The sequence below is a fragment of the Abramis brama genome, assembly GCF_963993115.1.
Source record: "Abramis brama genome assembly, chromosome: 2".
Classification (NCBI taxonomy): domain Eukaryota; kingdom Metazoa; phylum Chordata; class Actinopteri; order Cypriniformes; family Leuciscidae; genus Abramis; species Abramis brama.
Genome location: NC_139964.1, coordinates 60,364,948 through 60,391,764, shown reverse-complemented (window position 1 = coordinate 60,391,764; position 26,817 = coordinate 60,364,948). Strand labels below are relative to the sequence as shown.

General features: G+C 35.4%; 1 protein-coding gene across 2 annotated transcripts in view; it reads left to right on the top strand.

The window, feature by feature from the left end:
- prkcba (protein kinase C, beta a) overlaps positions 1-26,083 on the top strand; it is a 38,803-nt gene extending 12,720 nt beyond the window's left edge. The window contains exons 3-17 of one of the 2 annotated variants that reach the window (XM_084091505.1): positions 772-854; positions 2,491-2,602; positions 3,099-3,227; positions 9,209-9,365; positions 9,460-9,594; positions 9,683-9,779; positions 9,915-10,061; positions 11,403-11,576; positions 11,659-11,750; positions 12,220-12,282; positions 12,618-12,756; positions 12,836-12,916; positions 13,023-13,130; positions 13,213-13,353; positions 23,164-26,083. In XM_084091505.1, the coding sequence (XP_083947631.1) occupies positions 772-854; positions 2,491-2,602; positions 3,099-3,227; positions 9,209-9,365; positions 9,460-9,594; positions 9,683-9,779; positions 9,915-10,061; positions 11,403-11,576; positions 11,659-11,750; positions 12,220-12,282; positions 12,618-12,756; positions 12,836-12,916; positions 13,023-13,130; positions 13,213-13,353; positions 23,164-23,316 (1,811 nt within the window). In that variant the 3' untranslated portion in view covers positions 23,317-26,083. Of the gene's footprint in view, positions 1-771; positions 855-2,490; positions 2,603-3,098; positions 3,228-9,208; positions 9,366-9,459; positions 9,595-9,682; positions 9,780-9,914; positions 10,062-11,402; positions 11,577-11,658; positions 11,751-12,219; positions 12,283-12,617; positions 12,757-12,835; positions 12,917-13,022; positions 13,131-13,212; positions 13,354-16,898; positions 18,705-23,163 lie in introns of those variants that run through there. The other variant, XM_084091504.1, reaches the window with a different exon arrangement.
- Positions 26,084-26,817: the final 734 nt, after the last annotated feature.

Sequence of the window (26,817 nt, the reverse complement as noted above, 5' to 3'; positions counted from 1 at the left end):
AGAGCATTACATGGTGTTAAACGTGAAGAAATAAACGTGATAATCTTCTCAAACTGCTCAGATTCTTGTCAGTGTTGTTATTGAAGTGAATTTTAGTTATGTTTATAGTTAATTGAAATAAAATAAAATAGAAATATTTGATGAAAAACTTAAACTAGAAAAGTGTTGTAGGCAACTAACTGAAATAAAATTAGCTGATGCACTGAAATAAAAAGCTAAACAGAAATATGTAAAATAAAAGTATTGAAAATGACAAAAGCACATAACAAAATTGGTGCAACTTTAAATATACAAATACAAGTTAATTTAAAATGTATAAGTACTATGATAGTATATAAATAATACTAAAATAACACTTTTTAAGGTCAATAGCCAGAAGCACAAATGTCCTCCGTCTCATCCTCTAAAGATTTCCCTCCTGAAGAATATCAGCTTTTGGAGATATACAGTGATCCCAATAAGTATTTTGGTCACTTGAGCTTTGCGAAAATATGTCTGAATGTTGCATTAGACCACATCTACTGTAACCACATGACATCTGCAAACAAATGATGCCGCAGCTTTACTGAGAACTAAGGGAGCATTTACTAACAACCATCTCCAAATAATATTTGTTTTCATTCTGAACTGTGTATCTACCTATTTATCATTTTAAAAAAGAACTGTGCTTGTGCTTTCTTTAGTATTTTGATATTGAATACAATACAAAAAAATGAATATGTTTTGGGGTCACTTGATGAAGTGTTCTCTCTCTCTCTCTCTCTCCCCCAGTGTGTGGTTTCGTGGTCCACAAACGCTGCCATGAATTTGTTACTTTTTCCTGCCCAGGGGCCGACAAGGGCCCTGCATCAGATGTAAGTGAAGCCTTACTAGACAACAAGCAACTCCCTCACCCACCCCCTTTCTATCCACCAGCTTCTCTTGCGCCATCTTTTCTGATGAAAATACACTTCCTTTCAGTTGAAATAAACTACTTCCTGTGACTAAGCAGTACACACACACACACGCACACTTATTCATGTATACACACTGCTTGGTGAGCAGTTTAAATATTTATTAAGTGGTAACTGATTATGTACTGTTTAATGAAGCCTAACACTATTCATGTTCCTCGTGTGTTTGCTTGCACTATATAATCACGTGCACACAGGCAGAGACATCGGTTTTCTCTACTCTAATCTCTATTTATAACCACGCTTCCTCCCTGTATGTGTAAAAGCAGGCGCACACATGCAACACATCCTGTGTTGTGCTTTGTTTCTGCGTTGCTGCCAATTATATTTGTTTTTCTTTGAATGATACTGTACATGACAAGTGGTGATTGTTGCATCTCTGTTGTGTGATGCTGCTGTGTAGAAAAGCTTGAAAATCTTGACCTTTACACCATTGACTCCTGTATAAAAGCTTGAAATAATTAGATCATTAACTTGCTTTTGTTTAATTGTTTAACTTGCACTTGCTGGCATCATTTAAACAAAGGAAAGGCAGCAATCAAAATTCCGCTTCTTCATATAGCTGCACTTTATTTTTTTTATAGGAATATTTGCAGTATTTTTATTTTATTTCTTGGGTCTTTACATTGGCGCCCCCTAGCTGTATAAATTTTGCATATTGTTTCATAATAGTGCCTCAACATCCACTGAATTGTTTTTTTATTCCCTCTTGTATATCTCGCTGCATGCAGTTGGCCCTTTGCTAAGCTCTCTATCCATTTTCCTATCCATTTTTCTGTCTATATTTTTTGCAATTCTTTTTTAAATCAAAGTCCATAGTCGAGAGAAGACTTTATTGGAAAGCAATTACAACTGATAATAAAAGTGTAGGGTTAACAGTAAACTAAAACTAGAACCGTAAAAAACATCAAGTAAAACTTAAAAAATGTATTCTTTCGTTTCAGCTAGTTGCCAATGTAACATTTCTTATTTTTCGTTTAGTTTAACTTGATGTACTAAAATAAGTAAACCTGGAATAAAATTATATTAAAAACTATTTAGACATAATTAAAGAAAACCTGAAACATAAAACTTGAACATGAAAAAAACACCCAGCAAAATTACTAAATCTTAAACATAATTAAAATGTTAACAGAAAATATATAAATGAAAACTTGTTCAAAATATCAATAAAAACTGTAATATTATATCAATGTAATTAAAATAACACTCCATTATTGTAGGTGAACTGATCTATTTCTAATGTATTTTGCTGTGATGAATTCCATTAACTAACATTAATCACAGACAACATTAGAGCAGCTGTAGCTGTTCCTTCTGATTTTCTACATGTTCAATTGGAAATAAGGGTGTGTGTGTGTGTGTGTGTATTTTTTTTGTTTTCTTATTTTAATTTAGTTATTTATTGATTTAACTAAATATCACAAAATATAGCTTTGCTTGGCTTATGAATTATTGTAACCTGAGGTTTAGGAATAATACTCTCCTGTTGAGGAAGTTTCTTACTTTGAAAGTATTGTGTGTTTTTGTGTCACAGGACCCTCGCAGTAAGCATAAATTCAAGGTACACACATACTCCAGCCCCACATTCTGTGACCACTGTGGATCTCTACTGTACGGGCTCATACACCAGGGGATGAAATGTGACAGTGAGTCTAAACCTACACACACACACACACACACACACACTGAACCAACAAAGTGTCACTGCACAATGAAACCCCTCATATAGTGACCTCTGCTGGTAGCAATGATGCATTACATGATACACTGTTTGATCTACTCTGTTGTAAGAGATAAACTTTTATTTGGAAGTGATGCATGGGAATGCATATGTAAAAATATTTTGTTTTTGAATATTTAATATGTTTAAATAATTTTATGTGTGGTTCACATGTAAATACAGCTGTTTATTAAGTGTTCTGTTCTGTATATATTTTTGCTAGTTGTGGGTGTGATCTTTGTGTGACTCTGGATGTTTTTGTGTGTGGGTGTGTGTGTGGGTGTGGGTGTGGGTGTTGGTGTGTGTGTCCTGGTGTCTGCTGTGTTTGTGTGGGCATTTCTTAGTAAGTAGTGAGTGATGAGAAATGAGTGAGAACCTACACGTGTAATGCTGTCAATCTAATTATGTGTGGTTTTCTGCAGCTTGTATGATGAATATTCATAAACGATGTGTGGAAAATGTTCCCAGTCTGTGTGGAACAGACCACACCGAGAGGAGAGGACGGCTGCATATCAGTGCTAGTATCACAAATTATGTTCTCACCGTGACCAGTAAGTTCACACACACACACACACACACACACACACACACACACACACACACACACACACACACACACAGTTTTTATACATATATATATATATATATATATGTTATTAATGTTATTAAAGTGTAAATTGCAGGTTAAATTTTTCACGAAGATAATGCAATGTGTTTATTAAACATAAAGATAAGAACTGCCCACCATTGTTTTTTATACCAAAATGCTAAATATAATATGAAAAGTTGGCACTTTTAACAGTGGTTTTAACCGCTCCCGCTCCCTTCCACTAGATGAGGCGTGACGTCATAAGAGGAACTTAGTTACCGGCATAGTCATATCTATAGATGCCTTACATAACTACAGAAAAGTTGGTTGTATGATTTATTTGATAAAACAAAATTATGGATAAAATAACTCAATTGTAAACATACTCGTGTGTGCTGACTTCAAGGGGACCGTGATCCTGCCTGAAATGAGAATAAGCTACTCGCAAAACAAACGGGTTCAGGCACCGGGTTCAGGCACGTCAGATCAGCCGGTCGAGCTCGAGCTGTTCCACGTTCACCTCACGGCAGCACATACTCTCCACTGCTGATTCAAGTGGGTGGCATAGCCCACACAAACACAGTGATGGGGACATCGATCTCTCTTTTTCTTTTCTGACAAACATCGCTAATTAAATCGTGAGAAATAGCGTGGATTGAGGAAGGGTATTACATGACGTTTGAGGCGTCGATGAGACTAGCGATTGGTGCCTGTGCAGTGTGTGCATCTCTACAGCTCTGATTTGGACTGACACCATGTAAGTAAATAATGTCTTCAGTCGTTGTCCCTCCTTGCTATTCTACATGACGGCAAGATTTTGAAAAGACTGGCTTGTTCCCTTATATTATCCGGGCTAAGTTTGCACCAGACTAGCCTAGACTAGCTCTAACGTAGCTACTCAACAGGACACCTGGCCACTCATTCTCCTCACACCAAGCATTAATAACTCTTTGAGTGTCATGGGTCCTGGCAATTTCCTCCCCTCTCTCACGCCTGACCGGTTAAAAATTGTAGGGCGGTGGTCCATCAAGAATTTGATGGTTTCACACATCTTCGGTCGTTCTCCAAATAGCCAGTACAGTAAATACAGTCTCCAAATACAGTAAGAATCTAGCAGAGTATGGGTTGCGAGTTCCTCTTATGACGGCATCACCAGTTACTGAAAAAACACGCTACCTTTGAAGAAACCCCAATAAATGTTATTTTAACGCATTTTAAGACAGAAATAATTAAATATATACATATAGAGCACTTTAATTTACACATTAATTGGCTGTGGTGGTTAACCTGCAACTTACACTTTAAATTCAGGTAATTTAGCAATTCACAGCACCCCCTGCAAAAACACTGTAACATCTGAAATACCCTAGTAACCACATAGCACACATAGTAACCACTCAGAACACATTAGCAATCGCATAGCAATCTCCTGGCAACCAAATCATCCAAATAGCATCGTCTTGGTTTGCTGGTTTTAGCTGGTCTCTTGGCCTGGTCAGGCTGGTCTATACAATATCATTCAAAAGTTTGATACTTACTTGATAGAATTTAATACTTAATCAGCAGGGACGCATTAAATTGACCAAAAGTGACATTAAATACATTTATAATGTTACAAAAGATTTCCATTTCAAATAAATGCTGTTCTTTTGAACTTGATATTCATTACAGTATCCTGAATAAAATGTGTAAGGTTTCCACATAATAATATTCATAATATGAAGGGGCGTAAGTTGTTTTCAACAATGATAATAGTAAGAAATGTTTCTTGATCACCAGATCAGCACATTAGAATGATTTCTGAAAAAAATCATGTTACACTGAAGACTGGACTGAAGTAATGGCTTTGCCATCACAGGAATTACATTTTAAAATATATTAAAATAGAAAAGTTATTTTAAATTGTAATAAATTTGCACAATTTTACTGTTTTTATTGTATTTTTGATCCAATAAATGCTGCTTTGGTGAGCATAAGAGACTTCTTTCAAAAACATTAAAAAAATCTTTTTAACCCCTGTTTTTTAGCTTTGGCCACTTTTCAGATGCTCAGGCTAATCTAGCTGAACTCAAGTGTTCAGTTGAGGACCTGCTAAACCAATTTAAATCACCTTGACCAGCAAAAATAACACGTTTGGTTATTGGTTACCTGATTGGTTGATCTGATTGGTTGTCTGGTTTTATAACCTCAGACACTACAATATAGTCTTTTAGGTTGCACTACCTGTGTGCGGATATTTGGTCCTGGCATGGATAAAGATTTTATTGTTTTAGAGTTAACCCTTTACAATAAGGTCCCATTAGTTAATACATTAACTAACAATGAGCAATACATTTGTCTCAGTATTTGTCCATCTTTGTTAAAGGGGTCATGAACTGCATTGTTTTATTGTTTTATAATGTTTCCTGGGGTGCACTTATAATGTTAGTATGATTTTTACATTAAAAAAAATTTCCTACCCTGATTTTAGCCTCTGATTTGAACGCTCTGTTTGAAGGGGCGTGTCTGCTGTGAGACTTCAGTGTAAACGCCCACGGCTGTGATTGGCTGACATCTTTGCATATGAAAGTATTACGTGCGCAACTCTCTCAAACTTTAAGCACGTTTTTACTATTACAGTTCTCAAGGTTTCACATTCCACAACGAGTCGTTATCTGGCCCTGGTTACAATAAAAGCTGTTTTTGGACTAACAAGGACGTTTTCAGTTCTGAAACTTACAGGATATTCTTATAGTGTGATGACCTTGACCTCTTATATGTCAAAAGCTCAAGGAAAATTGTATTTCCCACTTCATGACCCCTTTAACGTTAGTTCATAAAACATAACTGTTAGTTTATGTCAGCTTTTGATTTTAATGTGTTAGTAAATGTTGAAATTAACATAAGCTAAGATTTATGAATGCTTTAGAAGTATTTTTCATTGTAATTAACAAGTGTTTACAAATGGAACCTTATTGTTTAGTGTTACCGGTTTAGATGCTAAAATAAAATGCACTGTATTTTTATGTCATTTGTGCTTCTTTTTTTTATTGGTCAGTTGCTTTTCCAAACAAATGCTCTGATGATAATTTACTTACCTTTATGGACTGAAGTTACTGAGGAAGGGCTTTGTGCAGAAACTAGAAAACCCACAGCTGTGCTGGTTTTGAATATGGAATGTTATAAGCAAATATGGTCAGTGCTGTTGTGGCTTATGTGATATATTAGCTGGGCAGAAAGCAAACTGCTTTACTAGCTTAAACTTTCAGCCAAGCATGCAAATCAGTAGAACAAGAGAACAGAATGGAATGGAAATGTTGCAGAAATGGTGAAGTTTGAATGTTTTTAGCTTGGCTAAAGATGATTTCTAGATTCTCGATAAAATAAAATAAAATAAACTCTGCAACAAAGTGTTCTAAACGAGTTTGTGTTTTTCTCAGCTCTTTTTGCCTTGGGCAGAAACAGCATCCTCTGGAAACATGAGATCAATCCGCCAACGATCGCCCCACATCCCATTCACAGCAGCTCACTCATCCATCAACTCTCTAGAGCTACGTTTAGAGGGCTGTGTATATAGATATCTGAAGTTTCATACAATTTGCCTATTATTTATAGCATTCTTACAGATTCTTGAGTGTCAAAAGGTGTGCTGCAGTTGACATTGTTATAATATAATCCTAGCAACTAACTAGTACACCATGGCAACTGCCTGGCACAGCCTGATCAAACAACAAACCTTAGCATAGCAATGCCTGAGCAAACACCAAAAAACATGTACAATCACCCAGCAGCATGGTAGCAATATTCTATCAAACACACAAAACACATTAGATGCCGCCTAACAACACCCAGAACAGCCTAATGTCACACGCAGCTGGAAACTACACGAAATAAAAGTGCTGGACCTAAGCGCAGGCAGTTGTTTTATTCAACATAAACACAAAGTACTCAGGCAACTGTCAGAAACATGAGCAGAACGACTGGTTAAATGTGATGAGGTCAGACAGTGAACTGAAGAAAACACTGGTCTTAAATACAAAGACAAACTAATCAAGAAAACAAGACACAGGTGCGCAATAAATCAAACAATGAAAAAACATAGAAATAAACTAAAACCAAGGAAACTAAAACGCATAATAATCCACCCAAAACAGACACAAACCCAGATTACCTGTTACGCCTAGAAACTGCCTAGCAACCATCTAACAACGCCCTAGCAGCCTACAGGGTTTCTGCGGGGTTGTAAAAGGTGGTAAAAGGTAGTAAATTAAATTATGCCAAATTAAGGCCAGTAAAAAGTAGTAAACGTCATCTGACGAGGTAGTACATTTTCGAAGCCCCATCTAACTGGGTCTATATCATGGGTGTCCAAACTAAGTTGGCCCGCGGTCCAGTTTTTATTGGCCCGCAGCCAGGGTACGAAATTAACACCCGCCAAGTGCGGTTAGATTTTCCGTTTGGCGAGTAAATCTCAAAAGGCTATCCGCCACACTGGCGGGTGAATGTTCATCATACCAAAATAGTAATAAAAAAATATTACAATTGCCTTTTGTAATGTTATGATGCCTGGAAATTAGTTCAAATCTCCTGCGAATCTAGAGCGAGCGAGCGAGCAAAAGCGCGCATGCAAACCGTGTAGCGAGCGCAAGGCAGAGAGGGAGAGACCTTGCGTGTGTGTGTGTGTCTCTCTCTCTCTCTCTCTCTCTCTCATGCAGTGGTGACGCGTTCATATAAACGGCACCTAAACGCTGTAAAAAAAAATATATTATGACATTTTAATTGTTTATTAATAAACAAGTGTTTCTGTGTCAGCTGCAAAGATGAAGTTGACACTGACTCGCGATCTTCGCAGTAGTGAACGCGCCGGAGAAAAATGCATTTCTTACGGATTAGAGTAACTTTTATTTAGTTTTGAATGGTTCTGTTTAAAAGTAGAAATTTCAAGCTTTCTGTAGATAATAGATATAGGATATTTCTAATTTGTTTAGGTTTGTGAGGCGAGTAGCCTAGGCTACTTATAGCCTATACGCTGAGTTTCGGTTCATGTCTGAACGTGTTGTGATTATACAAAATAATGAAACATGGATTAAAATTAAGATAAAATTAATACAAAACGAAATTCGTTTCAAAGAGAGGCTTTGTGTTTTCTGTTTGATGTCTCTGTGAAAGTTTTAAAAGCATCCTTAATGGAGAACGAACGGTTAGGCTACATAACATGTTTTTTTCCTCAAATGCAAACACGAAATAAAAGACAAAATACTTTTTAAAAAGACAAACCATCAATTTTTGGGGAAAAAATATGGATTTATAGCTTTTGAAAAAAAATATGGATGGATTAATAGCGTTTTGGAAAAAAAATATGGATGGATTTATAGTGTTTTGGAAAAAAATATGGATGGATTAATAGCGTTTTGGAAAAAAATATTTTATAAAAATATCTCTCTGGTTCTCTATCTCTCCCTCCCAGTGTTGAAATTAAGTTATAATTGCCTCATTAAATTGTGATTAAATATGTTATTAATTCATTTTGGAAAGATATTTCATGTCTTTACTTGTCACTTTACTTAACACTGCTACAGTTGAAGTTTGAAGCCGTGTTGGTAGTCAAAATATTGTGATGGTAGTAAAATAGGTGGTAAAAAGGTAGTAAATTCAATTTAAGAATCTCTGTATAAACCCTGGCCTAGCAACTACCTAACAATGCCCTAGCAACCGAGCCTAGTAACCATTCAGAACACCCTAGCAACTGCCTAGCAATTGTAGTTTAGAAATTTAGTTTAGATCAATGTTATTATTGTTGTCAACTAAAACTACTAAAAATCATTTTCGTTAATTGAGATAACACTGAAATAAATTAGATGAACTCTAATTTAGTTCATATGGAGTTATAAGGTTTCAGAGGATATAATAATGCTATAAAGTCCTGCATTCATTGGTTTTCACATTGTGTATTTTAATTTATAGTCAAGGAGGCTCGTAACTTGGTGCCAATGGATCCAAATGGACTATCAGATCCATACGTGAAGCTTAAATTAATTCCAGACCCAAAGAGCGAGAGCAAGCAGAAGACCAAAACCATCAAGTGCTCCCTCAATCCTACCTGGGATGAACACTTCAGCTTGTGAGTGAAAAATAAACCAATCTGCACTGCAGTTGTGTGGATGTGGATGTTTTACATGTGTGCAATGTCTCTTTCCATCTTCATGCCACCATAGTAACCTCAAAGATACAGATAAAGACAGGCGTTTGTCAGTGGAGGTGTGGGATTGGGATCTGACCAGCAGAAATGACTTCATGGGGGCCATGTCTTTTGGCATCTCCGAGCTGCAGAAACAAGGTGTCGATGGATGGTAAGCACTACCATGATGGGATACACCTGCACATCAGATCTCAGTGCTCGAGGTTTGAGACCATCGTTTTGATCTGTTTGGATTGTAGGTTTAAGTGTCTGGGCCAAGAGGAAGGGGAATATTTCAATGTTCCAGTTCCACCAGATGGAGAGGAGGGCAATGAAGAACTGAGGCAGAAATTTGAGGTGAAATCCACCTTCCCATTTTGTTGACACATTTTTATTTTATTTTTTACATCTAGATTTCCTCCCTTTCTGACAATATTCTGAATGTTTTTTTTTTGTGTGTTTTTTTTTTTCTTCTTCTTCCAAAAACTCCAGAGAGCCAAGATCGGCCCTGGCACTAAGAATATAGATGGCACTTCAAAGAATGATATCTCCAAATATGATGCCAATGGCAACCGAGACCGCATGAAGCTCACAGACTTCAACTTCATCATGGTGCTGGGCAAAGGCAGCTTTGGCAAGGTAGCACACACTATTGTTTATATCTTTTTTTTTAAAAGAAATTAATGCTTTTATTCAGCAAGGACATATTGAATTATTTAAAAGTGACAATACAGGCAATATGTCTGAAGGATCATGTGACTGGAAGACTGGAGTAATCATGCTGAAAATTCAGCTTTGCCATTAGAGGAATAAATTACATTTTAAAATGTATTTAAATAGAAAATGCTTATTCTTATTTTTAATATTATTTTACTATATACTGTATTTTTTTTATCAAATAAGCACAGCCCTGGTGAGTAGAAGAGGCTTTCAAAAACATTAAAAAGACAATCAGTTACACTTTATTTTAATGTGTCCTTGTTACAGTGTAATTATGCCTTTAAGTACTGAGTAGATTAATTAACTACATGTTTTTACTATAGGGTTAAGGTTTGATCTAGGGTTAGTTGGATGTTATTACTACAGTGAGTGCATATAACGTATATAAGAAGGACACTGTTAAATAAAGTGTTACCAAAAAATCTTACAAACCCCAAACCTTTGAATGGTAGTGAATGTTTAGTATCCTATAAAAGGATTTAAAGGTCTGTTCTTTTTCAAGACTTGTTGAATTGTCTATTCAAAAAACTATTAAAAACACAACATTGTACCCCATACTTATGTAAGGGTTAATGCCCGACGAGGTGTCCATTATCAGGTATTAATGGACGACGGCCTGACAATGGACCATTAATCCATTAATACCTGACAATGGACACCTCGAAGGGCATTAACCCGCTTATACCATGGTCACTTACGAAAGAAAGAAATATTTAATCAATTAATAATACTTTAATGTGTTTTAGAGTAAAAATCGTGAGGGTTTTTATTTATTAAGTCGAGCGCACTATTTAATATCTCCCGTATACAGGCGTTGCCAAGCAACGTGGCCACAGCGACCCGACCGCAGCAGTTGATCAGTGAGTTTGAGCCAGCGCAATCATTTAGAACTGTCATCAGGCAAATTGACGGGACACCTTTCCTAGGTGTACATTATCACTTTTTAATGGACACCCTGCAGCCAATCAGAATCGAGTATTCACCCAGACCATGGTATAACATTAAATAATTTAAAGAGACCTTCTTAACAGCAAATTAATTTATAAATTAAATACATATGGGACGTTTAACAAAAAAGCATGTAATTTCTAGGCTTCATATTATGTAATTTAACTCTCATCATGTCAATTATACATAATTACTCAATATTTACACATTTATTTTACAGTGAAATAAACTATAAATAAATAAAATTAATATCAATTAATAATGAAATTATTTGAATGTCTATCACAGTATTCATGCTCTGTCGTTCTCCAGGTGATGCTTGCCGAGCGTAAAGGCTCAGACGAGCTGTACGCAGTGAAGATCTTGAAGAAGGACGTGGTCATTCAGGATGATGACGTGGAATGCACTATGGTGGAGAAGAGAGTTCTCGCTCTCTCTGGCAAACCACCCTTCCTCACCCATCTCCACTCGTGCTTTCAGACCATGGTAAACATCACACACACAGAACAGATTCACATACACATGACAAACACTATGATCTCCTACTCAATTGTGTTGTTGTTTGTAGGACCGCCTTTACTTCGTGATGGAGTATATCAATGGTGGAGATTTGATGTATCAGATACAACAAGTGGGAAAATTTAAGGAACCCCATGCTGTGTATGTATTTACTCCCAAACACTTGAATAAATGAATAATTATTAATTTAATTATTTATTGAACAAAGTAGTATTTTTTTTAAGACTGCTTTATAGTTAAGACTTTAATGGCTGCTGACAATTCAGCTTTGCCATCACAGGAATAAATTACATTTTAAAATTGAAAAAGTTATTTTAAATGGCAATAATGTTTCACAATACTATTATTTTTACTGTATTTTTGATCAAATAAATTCAGCCTTGATGAGCAGAAGAGACTTCTTTCAAAAGAAAAAAATATTTGAAGTATTTTAAAATATTACTGTTGTCGCCATTCTGTAAAAGCAATCATCATAGTCATCGATTTGTGGTGTGTCTAATTTTGAATATTAATGTTTATGCCAACCAACAAAACTACTGTTGTTTAGATTTATTCCTACATCGGATCAGTATTTTAACTGGTTTTAATTCTATTTTTTGTTTACCATCAGGTTCTATGCTGCAGAGATTGCCATCGGCTTGTTCTTTCTTCATTCTAAGGGCATTATTTACAGGTGACGTGTTTGTTTGTTTGTGACTGTAAATGTTTGGTTTGACATGGTAAAAAAAAAAAAAAAAAATTAGAACGGTGGAATCTAAGCATAAAAGTTAAATGCAACAATTGCAATGCATTATTTTTTGTCATTATACCACTGTTGTGTAAATTGTCCCTCGGTTAATTTGTGTTATATTTTTTAAACTAAATTATGAATGGAACCAAAATATTGAAACCAAATTTCATGATGCATTGCATTGTTATTAAAGAACTGTAATCAAATTGTTGTGATAGCAAATATTTTCTAATATATGTGTGTATGTGAACTGTTCTTTTTGCCCTGGGTTTGTGTAGAGATCTGAAGCTGGATAATGTGATGTTGGACGCTGAAGGCCACATTAAGATAGCTGATTTTGGCATGTGCAAAGAGAACATGTTTGATGGGGCCACAACCAAAACCTTCTGTGGCACTCCAGACTACATTGCCCCAGAGGTGTGTATGAATATATGAGTGTATTGTGTGAATTAGAGCGAGTGTACACCAGGCATATAAATGCTCTTCTGTGTAACAGATCATAGCATATCAACCGTATGGGAAGTCTGTTGACTGGTGGGCTTATGGAGTTCTCCTGTATGAAATGCTGGCGGGACAGGTAAACTAATGCTACATTCATTCTGGGTCTAAATTTCGATCGGATGAGCCATTTTTAAAAGAAATTGTGATAGATAAAGTGATGCCAGTGTTTTCCACCCCTTTAGCCCCCTTTTGATGGTGAGGATGAAGATGAGCTGTTCCAGTCCATCATGGAGCATCATGTATCTTACCCGAAATCCATGTCAAAAGAAGCAGTGGCCATATGCAAGGGGGTAGGCGACACACACAAGCACACGCTTTATACATTTTGGTCTATGCTTGGATACACTAACATACATTCTGACATGTTTGTAGCTGATGACCAAGCACCCAGGGAAGCGTCTGGGTTGTGGACCGGAGGGAGAACGAGACATTAAGGAACACGCTTTCTTCCGCTACATGGACTGGGAAAAGCTGCAAAATAAAGAAGTTCAACCCCCCTTCAAACCTAAAGCAGTAAGTAATAATGCAGCTGTGTGTGTGTTTGGTTACATTTTATTTCGATAGTCCACTTCAGACATTCCACTAACTTTTACATTTTTAGTAGACTGTCCGCTAAAGGCCGGGACACACCAAGTACGTGGGGAAACATTACTTCGTTTTTCTGTTGTGTTCCGCACCGTTGGCTGTGGTCAGACGCCATCTGGGTTTTTTGGGCTGATTCAGCATATTGAATCTCCGTTGGGCCGTCGGTGAGAGAGAGCGAACTCTGGCTGGCTGTTCAGCTTAGCGAACGAGTCAGTGCACAAGAATAAAAGCGAAATTGATGAAAGCGAGCTAAGAAGTTAAGACGGTACTGACAGAAGGCTTATAATTTTACGTCATCTTGCATGAGATTTCGAATGCACAAAAATTGTAAGCAAGCGCTGCTTTGTTTACGGTTTGTATGTTTGCAGTCCTAGTTTTGGTTTCCCTTTTTGAATGATGAAAATGCCTGCTGATACAGACAGATATTTACTTGCACGCAGGCGCAGAACGCACATGCTAGTTGACATTCGCCTTTGGTCCTTTTGGTGTGTTCAAGCACAGCTTTGTGGCCGAGAGGCGGCAACTCAGTCGGCTTTCGTTTCCGCTAGTTCTTTGACGTCGGCTTGGTGTGTCCCAGGCTTAACACTGCATTTTGATTGTCCCCCAAAAGACATTCAACTGACTATAAGTAGCTTTGCAGGTACATGTCAACTTATTCTACTAACCCTAACCTAAAAGTCTAATAATACTCTAATGAGAGTTAGTTGACATGTAGTTGCAAAGGAATGAGAGTTAGTCTACATGTAGTTGCAAAGTTACTAGAATGTCTAAAGTGGACCATCTAAATAGTGTAACTTTGTTTATATCAGGAGGGTGCATTGCGGCACATGTGGTAATAAAAGTACTATGGCATCCTTTTTACACTTCTCTATCTCCTGGTACACTGTATTTTAGCATATCTCTGTTATTTAAGTGCCTAATTTTCAGAGAAGATTTTGTGCATGTGGCCAAGATGCTGTGGTTCCACCCGGCTCAGTGCAGGAAGTGAAGCCTCACAGTTCATGCTCCGCTGTTAAACCGCAAAGATTATGTGAACACTAATATGTGAAGGTTAGCTTTCAGATTCAGACGCACGAATGTTGTAGAGAACAATAATGGAGCACTCTAAGACTTTAAGCATTTTGACTGTGCAGATTTTATGGGTTTTCAGTGTTGTTTAGTGTGGTCTGACACAGGATGTGGAAATACAGTGACCCCAAAACATATTTGGACACTTAAACCACACGAAAATGTATGAATGCCATTCATTTTAAGGAAGTATAGCACACTTTAAGAAGAACATTTCATAAAAAATAAGTTATTAATGATAAAACAACAGCTGATTTGGCTGAACAATGTGCAAGCGATTAATGGTAATCCACTGCTTTTATATATATACATATATATACATACACACACACTTCTGTTCGGTAAGAGTTTTTAATGCTTGTTAAAGAAATGTCTTATGCTCACCTAGGCAGCATGTATTTGATAAAAAAAAACAGTAATAGTGTGAATTATTAAAATTGAAAATAACTGTTTTCAATTTGAATATATTTAAAAATATAATTTATTCCTGTGATTGCAAAGCTGAATTTTCAGCATCATTACTCCAGTAATGCAGACAGTGTCACATGATCCTTCAGAAATCATTCTAATATGTTGATTTGCTGCTCAAGAAACATTTCTTATTATGATGAATGTTGAAAATAGTTGTGCTGCTTCATATTTTTGTGGAAACAGGGATACAATATTTTCAGGACTCTTTGATGAATAGAACATTTAAAGGAATAGTATTTATTTGAAATGGAAATCTTTTGTAACAATGTAAAATTCTTTACTGTCACTTTTGATCAATTTATTGCATCCTTGTTGTATAACGGTATTTCATTTATTTATTGATGGTAAAAATTCGTACTGACCCTAAATGTTTGTACGGTGTATATATGCAATTTTATATTCATAGCTGTTGCAACAAAGTTTAGTTCTAATAATTAAAGTGACAATAATGCTAAAGTAATTGCCAATGTTTTATTTTTAAGCTTTTAAGCGTATCTTGTATGAGTGTATCCATGGCAACTAGGCATTTAAAATCATGTTGAACATGTTAAAGGGTTAGTTCACCCAAAAATGAAAATTCTGTCAGTAATTACTCACCCTCATGTTGTTCCAACCGCGTAAGACCTTCGTTCATCTTCGGAACAGAAATTAAGATAATTTTGATGAAATCTGAGTGCTGGATCACTCCTCCATAGGCTGCTAGGTGACCGAAACTTGCTGGCCCAGAAAAGTTATTAAAGAGATCGTTAATATAGTCCAAGTGACTACAGTGGCTTAATCTGAAGTTTATCAAGCGACGAGAATACTTTTTGTGCGCAAAAACAAACAAAAATAATGACTTTATTCCACTATTCATTTCCTTCTCTCTGGGCCTCTAGTTGGTTCACGTAGTGTTTTTGCGCTGCGCGTCTGTGTTACACGTCACCACGTAGGCTCACAATTGGCCGACGCTGGTCATGTGTGTGATGCGTGTGACGTACAACACAGACGTGCAGCGCAAAAACACTACGAGGCCCAGAAATATCTTAATTTGTGTTCCGAAGATGAACGAAGGTCTTACGCGGTTGGAACAACATGAGGGTGAGTAATTACTGACAGAATTTTCATTTTTGGGTTAACTAACCCTTTAAGAGGGGCTAATGAGACTTTTCAGATCATTACTAAACACCTGCTCTTATTTGTTACCAAATGCATTTAATAGAAATTGCGAGTAATAAGAGTATTTTATGTTTCATTTTATTATTTGATTAATTTTCACTTCTTTGTGACGAGTCTTTGTGTATAGATGACCATATAACAGTGCTGCCAGAGTGAGGTTAATGTTAGATAATAAGTGTATTTGTCTAATAATGCATTTGACTGTGGGCTGATTGGCCAGTTAAGTAAGCCCTGCCCAAGTTCAGAATAAACATTTAAATATTTCATTAAAATGATTTCATCCATTCACAGGTAAGTGATTTGGATACAGATACCGTATTATTTTCTCACTATCCCTCTTCACTCTCTCACTTCTTTTGAAATACTTGGAATTGTCTAATTCCACGGATTACATTTTTCTGAATGCTGCACCTTCATCAGCTGAAAACCAAATCCTGCTTGTAACAGTAAAATAATTCGCAGCATCAGAAATATGTTTCCACCACAGAAAATGATGTGCATGAAAAGTTTTGCAGGAAGGTGATTGTAATCCTTTGACTGCCAATAGTTATGCAATACAGTGCTCATCATTTTCTATCATTACACATCCCCTCAATTAAGACTGTTAGTACAGAAGTACTGTTGTTGTTATTATTACCACACTTTTGGATGGATTCTTTCCCATTTCTTTTTTTCCGCATTTGAGGCTTCCATTTGTCATGAATTCCTCATTTGGTTGCTCATGCCGTATCATCATTCTCCCATCCCATATCTCTCTTCTCTCGTCTTCTCCACAGTGCGGTCGAGACGCAGAGAACTTTGATCGTTTTTTCACCCGCCATCCTCCCGTCCTGACCCCTCCTGACCAAGAAGTGATTCAAAACCTGGACCAAGAAGAATTTCAGGGCTTCTCGTACATTAATCCAAGTTTTGCATCTGTGAAATCCAAGTAGCCAGTTTTAGCCAAGCACAATATAGGGACCAATGAGATTACAGATCTTGAAATTACATAGTTTGAATGAGTTCAACCAGATTGATGGAGGAATGGAGGTAATTTCAATCTATATTTCTTATTATTTCTTGTTTGATTCAAAGGGTAAGGTGAGAGATTGACTAACTTTGTAAATGAACTTATAATGAGTGAGTGTGAGCGAGATTTCAAGTATTTGATTCTTGTATATCATGGACTGTAGTGTTACGGGTCTTAAAAAACTAAAAAATATCTGGGTGAATCCAGTGTCCACGTCCCATTTCACTCCAAAATCAATATTTTTTGCAAAAAGAAATGAGCCTGTTTTGGGAGCATAATGATTTTTTTTTGTGTCATTGTGACATTATTGTCATGACAATTGAATGAGAATCAAATAAATAACATGCTTAATTGTGATGAAAACGTCACAATGCAAAAAAAAAAATTAGCATTTTAAAAATAGGTTTCATTTTCTTTATCGTTACAGGGCCCCGCACATAAAATGCGGGAAGAAAAAATATGCACATTGTGGCCACGAATTAAGAGTTCGTTCCCACGACTTAATACGTCAGCACGTTTTAATAAATTGTCCCCTTTTTTTTAAGTATATCATGCACACAATATAATAATTTGTACCTTAATTTTGACCGATTGTGGCCACGTTGTAATAATTAATTTCCTTGTTTTATTTAAACCAAAACGAGGGAACGAATTAGTTCAACGTTTACTGAAACAAGGGAACGAATTCTTAATTTGTCTTAAAAAATATATATATTTTTGTCCGCATGTCATGTCCGGGGGCTCCGTATATTCCAAATGTTTCTTCTTTTTTTCCAGTTTGGAATGAAATGTGACCTGGACATGTCAGTGACAGGTTTTATGAGATTCTTTCATTGCCTCTGATGTAACATATCTTTAGAATTTTAAATATAGCTGCCAAATCTATCCGTCTCCCTCTAACATACACACACTTACACAAACCGTGCGCCTCAGATGAACCATTTACCACTTATTGATCAGGATGTTTACTGGGTCACCCCATTTTAGTGCTTTTTTCGGTTGGGTGTCGTACGTGTGTTTGTGTGAAACTGTGCCAAGTCAGAGATAAAAGTTTAGGAGCTGGTCATGCAACGTGTAGTTTTCCAAACCAAGTGCTGCTTGGATACTCATAACCACATCCTTAAACCAACTGGAAATGATAGTGATGTAACTACAACAACTTAATTCCAGACATGATGATGATGATGTTGTAACTACCTACGAGAACATATCTTTTTATGTCATTATTCTGCCAAATCTGTGATGTATGAGATTTTTTGACTTGTTACCTGTGCCTGGCAGTGTTTGGATCAAATTACTGTGAAACTGTGGACAGACTGTTTCTATAGAAGAAAATATATGAATATGTATTTGGAATATATTAATGATCTCTCTGTATGTCTGTATATTTTCCTCCTTTGTGTTTATTCTTGCGCACACAAACAGTGCCGAAACAAATTATCTGGATAATGACATTTTAGATATGTACGTTAAAATACAGGCCATAATATGTACCATCATTTTTAGATGAATATGAATACAGCTGGTGAATATATGTCTGCAATTTAAAATATGTCTTTAATATTTCTCAATGTTTCTGAGTCTGTAAGATTTATGTTTTTGAAAGAAGTCTCGTTCTCACCAAGGCCGCATTTATTTGATCAAAAATACAGTAAAAAACAACAACAAAAAAAACAGTAATATTGTAAAATATAATTATGATTTAAAAACACTTCTTTTTTAACATTTCTTATTTTTGTGGAAACCTGAAACATTTATTTTCAGGATTCTTTGATGAATATAAAGTTTAAAAGAACAGCATTTATTTGAAATATAATTATTTTATCTTTATTGGTACTTTTGATCAATTTAATGCATCCTTGCTGAATAAAGTGTTAATTTCTTTCTTTCAAAAAAAACCAAATCTTTTAAATGATCCATTGAGTATAAAGAAAACAAATTCCAGCTACAGCGATACCAGATACTTGAGGATAATCCAGCAGGGAAAGGATGATTATTGACATAAAATGTGACAAATAGTGATAAATGTTCACAATGTGAATAGTTAATAACTCTCCACAATGCAAGTACACTTTCACTAATTGACCAGTGTTAAAAATATTCTATCAACACTGTAAAAATGAATACGCTATATCTACTCCATAAAATTGTGGCAACAGATTACAAGCAATATTATTAATTAAATTTAACAAATTAGAATTGAGTAATAATTAATCAAATTAATTCCTTAAAAGTTAACCATTTAAAATGAGTAAAATTTACAACAATTTTTTTTTAACAGAAATATCTGAATAACAGACAGACGTCAAAGATGAATTAAGAACTCTATTTTTTATTGCCAACATTGAAGACACCTGATGTTAACAAGCAGAATCACTGAAGGAGAAAAACGTAATTGTAAGTCACCGTTATGGTGATCAGTGATTGTTAAGTTGGGCTCTTGACCCTTAACTCATTAACTTTAGATTTTGTTTGGCTGCTGTAACTGAGTTATAACAGCCAGATGAACAAATAGAAAAGGTGATCTGATGGTGTTGGTTGTGTTTTAACATAATCATTATTTCACAATCATTTGACCTGAATCACTGAACTCATATAGAGCCCAGTTTCTGAGTTGTGTTTATTTTATTAATTATAGCAGCACTGTCCTTGTACAGCATAATATCTTTAGCCTTTTCAATGAAATCCATATGATCAAATCAATAAAAAAAACAAAAAACTTTTTTTTTTTATGTAGGCACACACAGACATCAAGAATTAGCGTATGAATCTCAGCAATGGTGACTAACAGATCACCTCTGATCATAAGCTCATTATTTATTCATGCAGCAATGCATGATGGGAGCCATGAATGAGTTTTGATTGGTGCCACCCAGAATGCACTGCAACATGCTTTATAATTGTCACCATTGTTGAGATTCACATGCTGATTCTTGATGTCTGTGTGAAATGAAAAAAATCGTTTTTTTTGTATATGAGAAACTTCTAAGAAATTTTTTGGATTACATTGTAAAAGTTAGAAATATTATGCTGTACAAGGACAGTGCTGCAATAATTAAAGTAAACCTAACTCAGAAACTGGGCTCTATATGAGTTCAGTGATTCAGGTCAAATGATTGTGAAATAATGATTATGTTAAAACACAACCAACACCATCAGATCACCTTTTCTATTTGTTCATCTGGCTGTTATAACTCAGTTACAGCAGCCAAACAACGATTTAACGATTTAAGGGTCAAGAGCCCAACTAAAACAAACACTGCTCACCATAATGGTGACTTAAAATTACGTTTTTCTCCTTCAGTGATTCTGCTTGTTAACATCAGGTGTCTTCAATGTTGGCAATAAAAAATAAAGAGTTCTTAAGGCGAGACACGGCAGGCAAAAACATTGTTTTTTTTTTTACTGGTCAATTTTGAGATTTTTGGATATTTGTCTTCAATAACATGTCTTCTTTCAGACTGTGGTGAAAAAAAGTCCGAAATACACATTTAGGTCTTTATTTTATTACACTTTGTCTGTTTGCATCTGTAGATTTCGCGTAAATTCAACAAAAGTTGTCGTTGTAAATCATCCTGCCGATCCGCGATCTCTGTCTGCTCTCTGTCATCACAGGCACGGCTGGAAAGCTCTCTCTTCACTGTACAATGCTGTCGGATCCAAATATGGTCATTTCCTTTTTATCAGCAACCAATCGCGAAAGTAAAAGGGCTGAATGCGCAATCTCATTGGCTGATGATAAATCTTTAAAGCCCGTTTTCTCAAAATGACCTTTCTCTCATACTCCAAGTCCGAAATCTCCACTTCAGTAGCACCTATATACACCAAACTTTCCAGTCTTGTACCTAGTTATATTCTGAAGACATTTACAGAGGGATTTGTAAATATATTATTCCTAGCCTGATTTATATAACATTTTATTACAAAAAACATGGCGAAAATCATTTTTTTAAGGCTATTGACAGTATATTCTGATTTACAGGATAACAAAAGTAGATATCCATAAATCCCTCTGTAATTTTTTCCCCATCTAATATGTGAACACAATGAAAAAATAATTTTTAATCTGGCTTTATCCAATACTCAGATTTCGTTTTTTAAAATATATACAAATTAGCGCATATGTAATTAGATATTGCCTAATTTGCATATTTAAACATTAAATTACAGAAAACTTGTAATACATTTTTTTCTTATCTTAATGTAGGTAATCAACTGGGAAAGTTTCATGGTGATATCTGCTAGTAAACAAATTTACCCTATTCACCTGTAGTGTCTCGCCTTAATTTATCTTTGACGTCTGTCTGTTATTCAGATATTTTTGTTTAAAAAACATTTTTTGTAAATTTTACTCATTTTAAATGGTTAACTTTTAAGGTATTAATTTGATTTAATTATTACTCAATTCTAATTTGTTAAATTTAATTAATAATATTGCTTGTAATCTGTTGCCACAATTTTATTGAGTAGATATAGCGTATTCATTTTTACAACTCTTCTGAACTCGTACATGCTTAATAACTATTACCAATTGCATACCTGCAAAATAACCATCAGCGAACAGCAGATCCATATGAGAACAAATGCAGTGTTTTATATAAATTGTGCATTTGGACTTCTGGCTCTCATGAGAACATGATGGCGCAGTTATTGAGTAGATACAGGGACCAGACTCTCAAGAAGTACTTCTCTCCAAGGGCCCTTATTCTTGAGCTGGTTTGGGCCTCTAGCAGAAGGTAGGACCTTGTTGATTGTCCCGTCTTGACTGAAAGGACATTTGGTGTCTCTGTTCCTGGTTTATGTGTTTAGCAGAACTTTCTTGAGCTGTTTGTCTCCAGTTGGCGGCTGGACTTGATGTCCAAACGTTCATCTCATTCTCATGAGTGTGTTTTAGATGTTAATGGTCCAGTCTGCTCTCCTCTGTTCTGTCCCTCTATGTTTTTTGTGTTTTGATTCTGCCTATTCCAGACTGACTCTCAAAGTTCTGTTTTTGTGTTGAGTTTCTGATTCTGATGTAACCAGCTGTGGGTTCCTCTTCATCAGTTTCCTCCTCTTGGTCTTTTTTTGCTGTTTCTGACTTCTACTCTGATTATCCTCTGTGATGTTTTTTGTGTTGTCTTACAGATACGCGTTCATAATGATGGACGTTAGCTTTAAAGTCAACATAAAACCTAAATGGTCCCTATTTGATTTCTTAATACACGTTCTTGGTGTTTCCAAAGTGCCTAAATCATCAACTTGCTCCGCCTCTGAAATCATTTGACTTTTCTGCTTGTGGGCTATTGGATAATGTTAACCAATTAGCATTTTCATGAGCAATTTCCCATGGATCAAGTTTTTCTTGTTGAATATCCTTACAACATCTATTAATGTTATTCATTTATAAATATACATCGTTCTTTGTTCTTTCTCAACACAGTGATTAATTCATGTTAATTTATGCAACTTCAAAAGTTTGGGGTCTGTAAGATTTAAAAAAAAAAAAAAGTATAATACTTTTATTCAGCAAGGATGTATTAAAGTGATCAAAAGTGACCGTAAAACATTTATATGAATGATTATGAATTATTGAAATAAATTTATTTGAAAATGCTGCTCTTTTGAACTTTCTTTTTATCAAATAATCCTGAAAAAAAAAAAAAGTTTAACGGTTTCCATAAAATATTAAGCAGCTCAACTGTTTTCAACATTCAATAAAATAAAAAATGTTTCTTGACCAGCAAATCGTCATATTAGAATGATTTCTGAAGGATCATGTGACACTGAAGACTGGAGTAATGATGCTGAAAATTCAGCTTTACCATCAGGAATAAATTACATTTTAAAATAATTTTAAATATAATAATATTCCACATTATTATAGTTTATATGCAGCATGAGCCTAAGAGACTTCTTTCAAAAACATTAAAAAATCTTACTGACCCAAAACTTTTGCACAGTAGTTCTAACCCAAACAATTAATCAGATTTGATAAACGTTATGATCAGTTTCATGGTCACATTCATAACTCTCTTTCTCTCTTTTTCTTCCAGAAAAATCGACGCGACACTGGGAATTTCGACAAGGAGTTCACCAAGATGGTGGTTGAGCTGACGCCAACCGATAAACTCTTCATTATGAATCTGGACCAAAATGAATTCCAAGGCTTCTCCTACACCAACCCTGAGTTTGTTATTCAGGTTTAACGCCAAACTCCGACCGATTGCTCCTTTAGGTCGTGTGAGAGAAGGAGACGCTCGTATTACCCAGAAAGCATTATTTTGTCCCAGTGAATCTTGATTGTCCTCTCTCTTCACTTAAAAAGGCACAAAACCAGCAGGATCAAACAGAACCAAACCAGGATTAAAACTCAGTTTTTCAACCAAGGCCTCAGAAACTCTTAAAAATTGAATTTGACAGAGGAGAGAGAACGGTTATAAAAGAGTGTATTCATAGTCTCCATGAGAATGTCTTGTCTTTTCATCTCCAAGAGAATTATCCTACCTCTTTCTTTTATGCATTCTCTCCATATATTCAGTCAGCTTTTTAACTGCAGCCCCTCGTTTCCAGATGAATTAGCCTGACAACATGCAGCACTAATGGATTGGTTTCTCCAGAGCTAATTAAGCCTTACGCAACCTTGAACCTTTTAAGTTCAAATCTGGTTTAAATTCGGTAAAGTTCCAGTGCGTCGGTAAATGATAGATAAGCAAATATGCTCAAGCATTGCTGGATGTTCGTTTAAATGGTTGACATCTTTCAGCTTGCTCTGAGCTTCTCAGCATTAGCATATCATCAGAAGCACAACAGTCAAATAATGATATCCTAATGGCCTTTAGTTTGCTACTGGCATAATGGCTTCTGTTCATGAGATGCTCTTAAAAATTAATTATTTGTGTATGTCATGATAGCTGGAGGGAATATAGGCCATCAGGCTTCATTTATAATTTACATGCAACTCGAAAGCATGCACATCAAGCTTTGAAAGTCAACATTTTTTGTTAAAACAGATCACTTTAGAGGCAAAAATATGTTGATTGTTTACCTTTTGTAGGAAGTGTAGTTGAAATAAATAGAAATCTGATATTAAAACTAAATCTTAGATGTAGAAAGAGATTTCCGAGAAACATTGATATGTGAAATCTGTGCTCCTGTGATGACATATTTATGAGATTAAGTCATATTTATCATTAGATTAAAGTCAATATTATGACATAAAAAGCCATAAATATGATATAAATAGTTGAAATTTGAACACTAGGCCATTATGATATAAAAGTCGAAATTATGACATACCAAGTCACAATAACAAAAAGTCAAAATTAGCACATAAAAAGACGAATTTGTTTATATATATGATTTTTTGTCATAATTTTGATATAATTTTTTGAGGTTTTGTCATATGACTTTTAATGCCATAATTTAGTTTTATCATAATTTTTTTTTTAGGTCAGTTGTGACTTGTCATGATTTTGACTTTTTAACTATGTCATAATTGAAACATTTAATGTCAGAATTATGATCTACCAAAGCATTATTGTTGTTTTTTTCCCCTTTTGTGGCAGAATTTGATTTTCTTTATTGAGAAGTTTACATAATTCCCATTTTAGGGTTAAAAAAAACAAAGAGTTTGAGAAGGAAACTTTCTGAAACCCCAACACAAAATCAAAAAGCAGTGACTGTAGCATCAAGTAATATGAAACAAATAGATGAAAATAAGCTTGCGGATAATGAGACATCCATGAGGGCACAGAACAAATGCTATTGCTATTTGACTTCTGATTTGCAATTGCAATCTGATTTCTACCTTTATTGTGTTTAAAGTATTAAGTTTCAACATTTCTTTTCAATTGATTTGCAAACAGATGACAGGTGCATGCGGCTGCAAGCCTTGATAAAGTGCGTTAGTGCTGTGAATTGGCATCAGAGGTTGTTCCATGCATATCACTGGCTGTAGAGAATGTGATTCTTGAGCTGAAAAACTCCAACTAGCAGTCTCGACTGAAACCTTAATGTGCCGTATATTTTTTGTTGGGGCGTCTGCAGTGTTTAGGGAGCTCATTATGTGCCATGTGTCTGTGTTAAACAGACTCCATAAGGAGTTTTAGTCTACCCTATGCATGCCTGGTAGAGCCCTTGCTCTTTAACTCGGTGTTTACTTATTAACCAAGTGTGTCAGTAACGGTTGGATCTGTTGTAGCATAGATCCTTATAAGGGTGATGGTGTTTAAACATTTCTATTTGTTAATGTTTCATTTTGTAATTAGATATATGAAATAGAAATATAAGTATTCTAGTCTTCCAAATGAAAACACATCGTGCGATCATGTAAACAGTGATGACATAAGTATAATCTGCTTTTCCCGAGGTGATAAATGGAAAAGTGAGGATAATGTAAAGATAATATTTATTGTATAGTGTATATGGAAGGATACAAGTTTATGAAGGACCTCTATCCTGAACTAAAGATGTGAAAGCCAGAACGAAGGGTAGAAAAGCTGTTATTTTAACTGGATGTTTCATGAGAACGTGCAGATTAAATAAGTGATTATACAAACTGACAGCCTTATTACCGTTCCTGTCCTGAACTATTAAATCGCTTTGGCATGTGTACAACTGTAAATTAATAATGTGGCCTTTACGTGATCAAAGTAATTGTCACACCTTTGAGGGAAAAACAACGTGTGCATTCTAGCATTGTAAACCCCCTTGCCCTGGTTAATTTTTTAGTTTTTCTATCATGTTTTAATGATGAAGACTTTAAAGGGCTTCCTGTACAAGAATCAACCCCCCAAAATGAGTTTTTATACTATGCAAGACAGATGCATGTCAACAACGACACAAACACATTAACATCCAGACAGCAGCAGTGGCTGGCTTTGGGGGAGGGCTATCGCTGGTGATTGAGATATATTTTGCATGTTGTTTATTTATGCTATGTGGATTATTAAAGCTGAAGTTTTAAAATGCCAATCTGTGTGTTCAAAACTTGTAAAATTGTGTTATGATGATGGGTTATGAGTCCCTTTAATCCTACGGGGGCCCATTCACAAGAAAATTGAACAAGAAATTGTCTGAAATTTATCTGAAAATTATAGGATTTTTTTTCTAGCATTTTATTTACAACAGTTACTGCCTAACTTTTGCCACAGACATTGGCGGACCACAATATTCACGTGTGTGTGTGTGTGTGTGTGTGTGTGTGTGTGTGTGTCTTTCCTGGGCTGCGTTATGGGGACCCTATACACAATTATAGTAATACCAGTAAATTTTGACCTTGTGAGGACATTTATTTTTGGTCCCCATAAGGAAACAAGTGTATAAATCATACATAAAGATATTTTTTGAAAATCTAAAAATGCAGAAAGTTTTGTGTGATGGGTAGGTTTATGTGTTAGTGTAAGGGAATATAATATACAGTTTGTCCAGTATAAAAACCATTGTGTCTATGGAATGTCCCCATAAAACACAGCAGAAACCCAACGTGTGTGTGTGTATACACCATGATACTGAAAAACTGTTCTATTTTTTAAAAATATAGTATCCATGGTTTTAATATATTAGTCATTGTAGTAAGTCATCATTGGGACACAAATAGTTTCCTGAGAATAAAAGTATTATATAAAGCAGCGACTATAGATTATGAAACATACAGTCAGGGTTAACATTATCGTTCATGTTACATTCAACATGACCATTAGAACTTT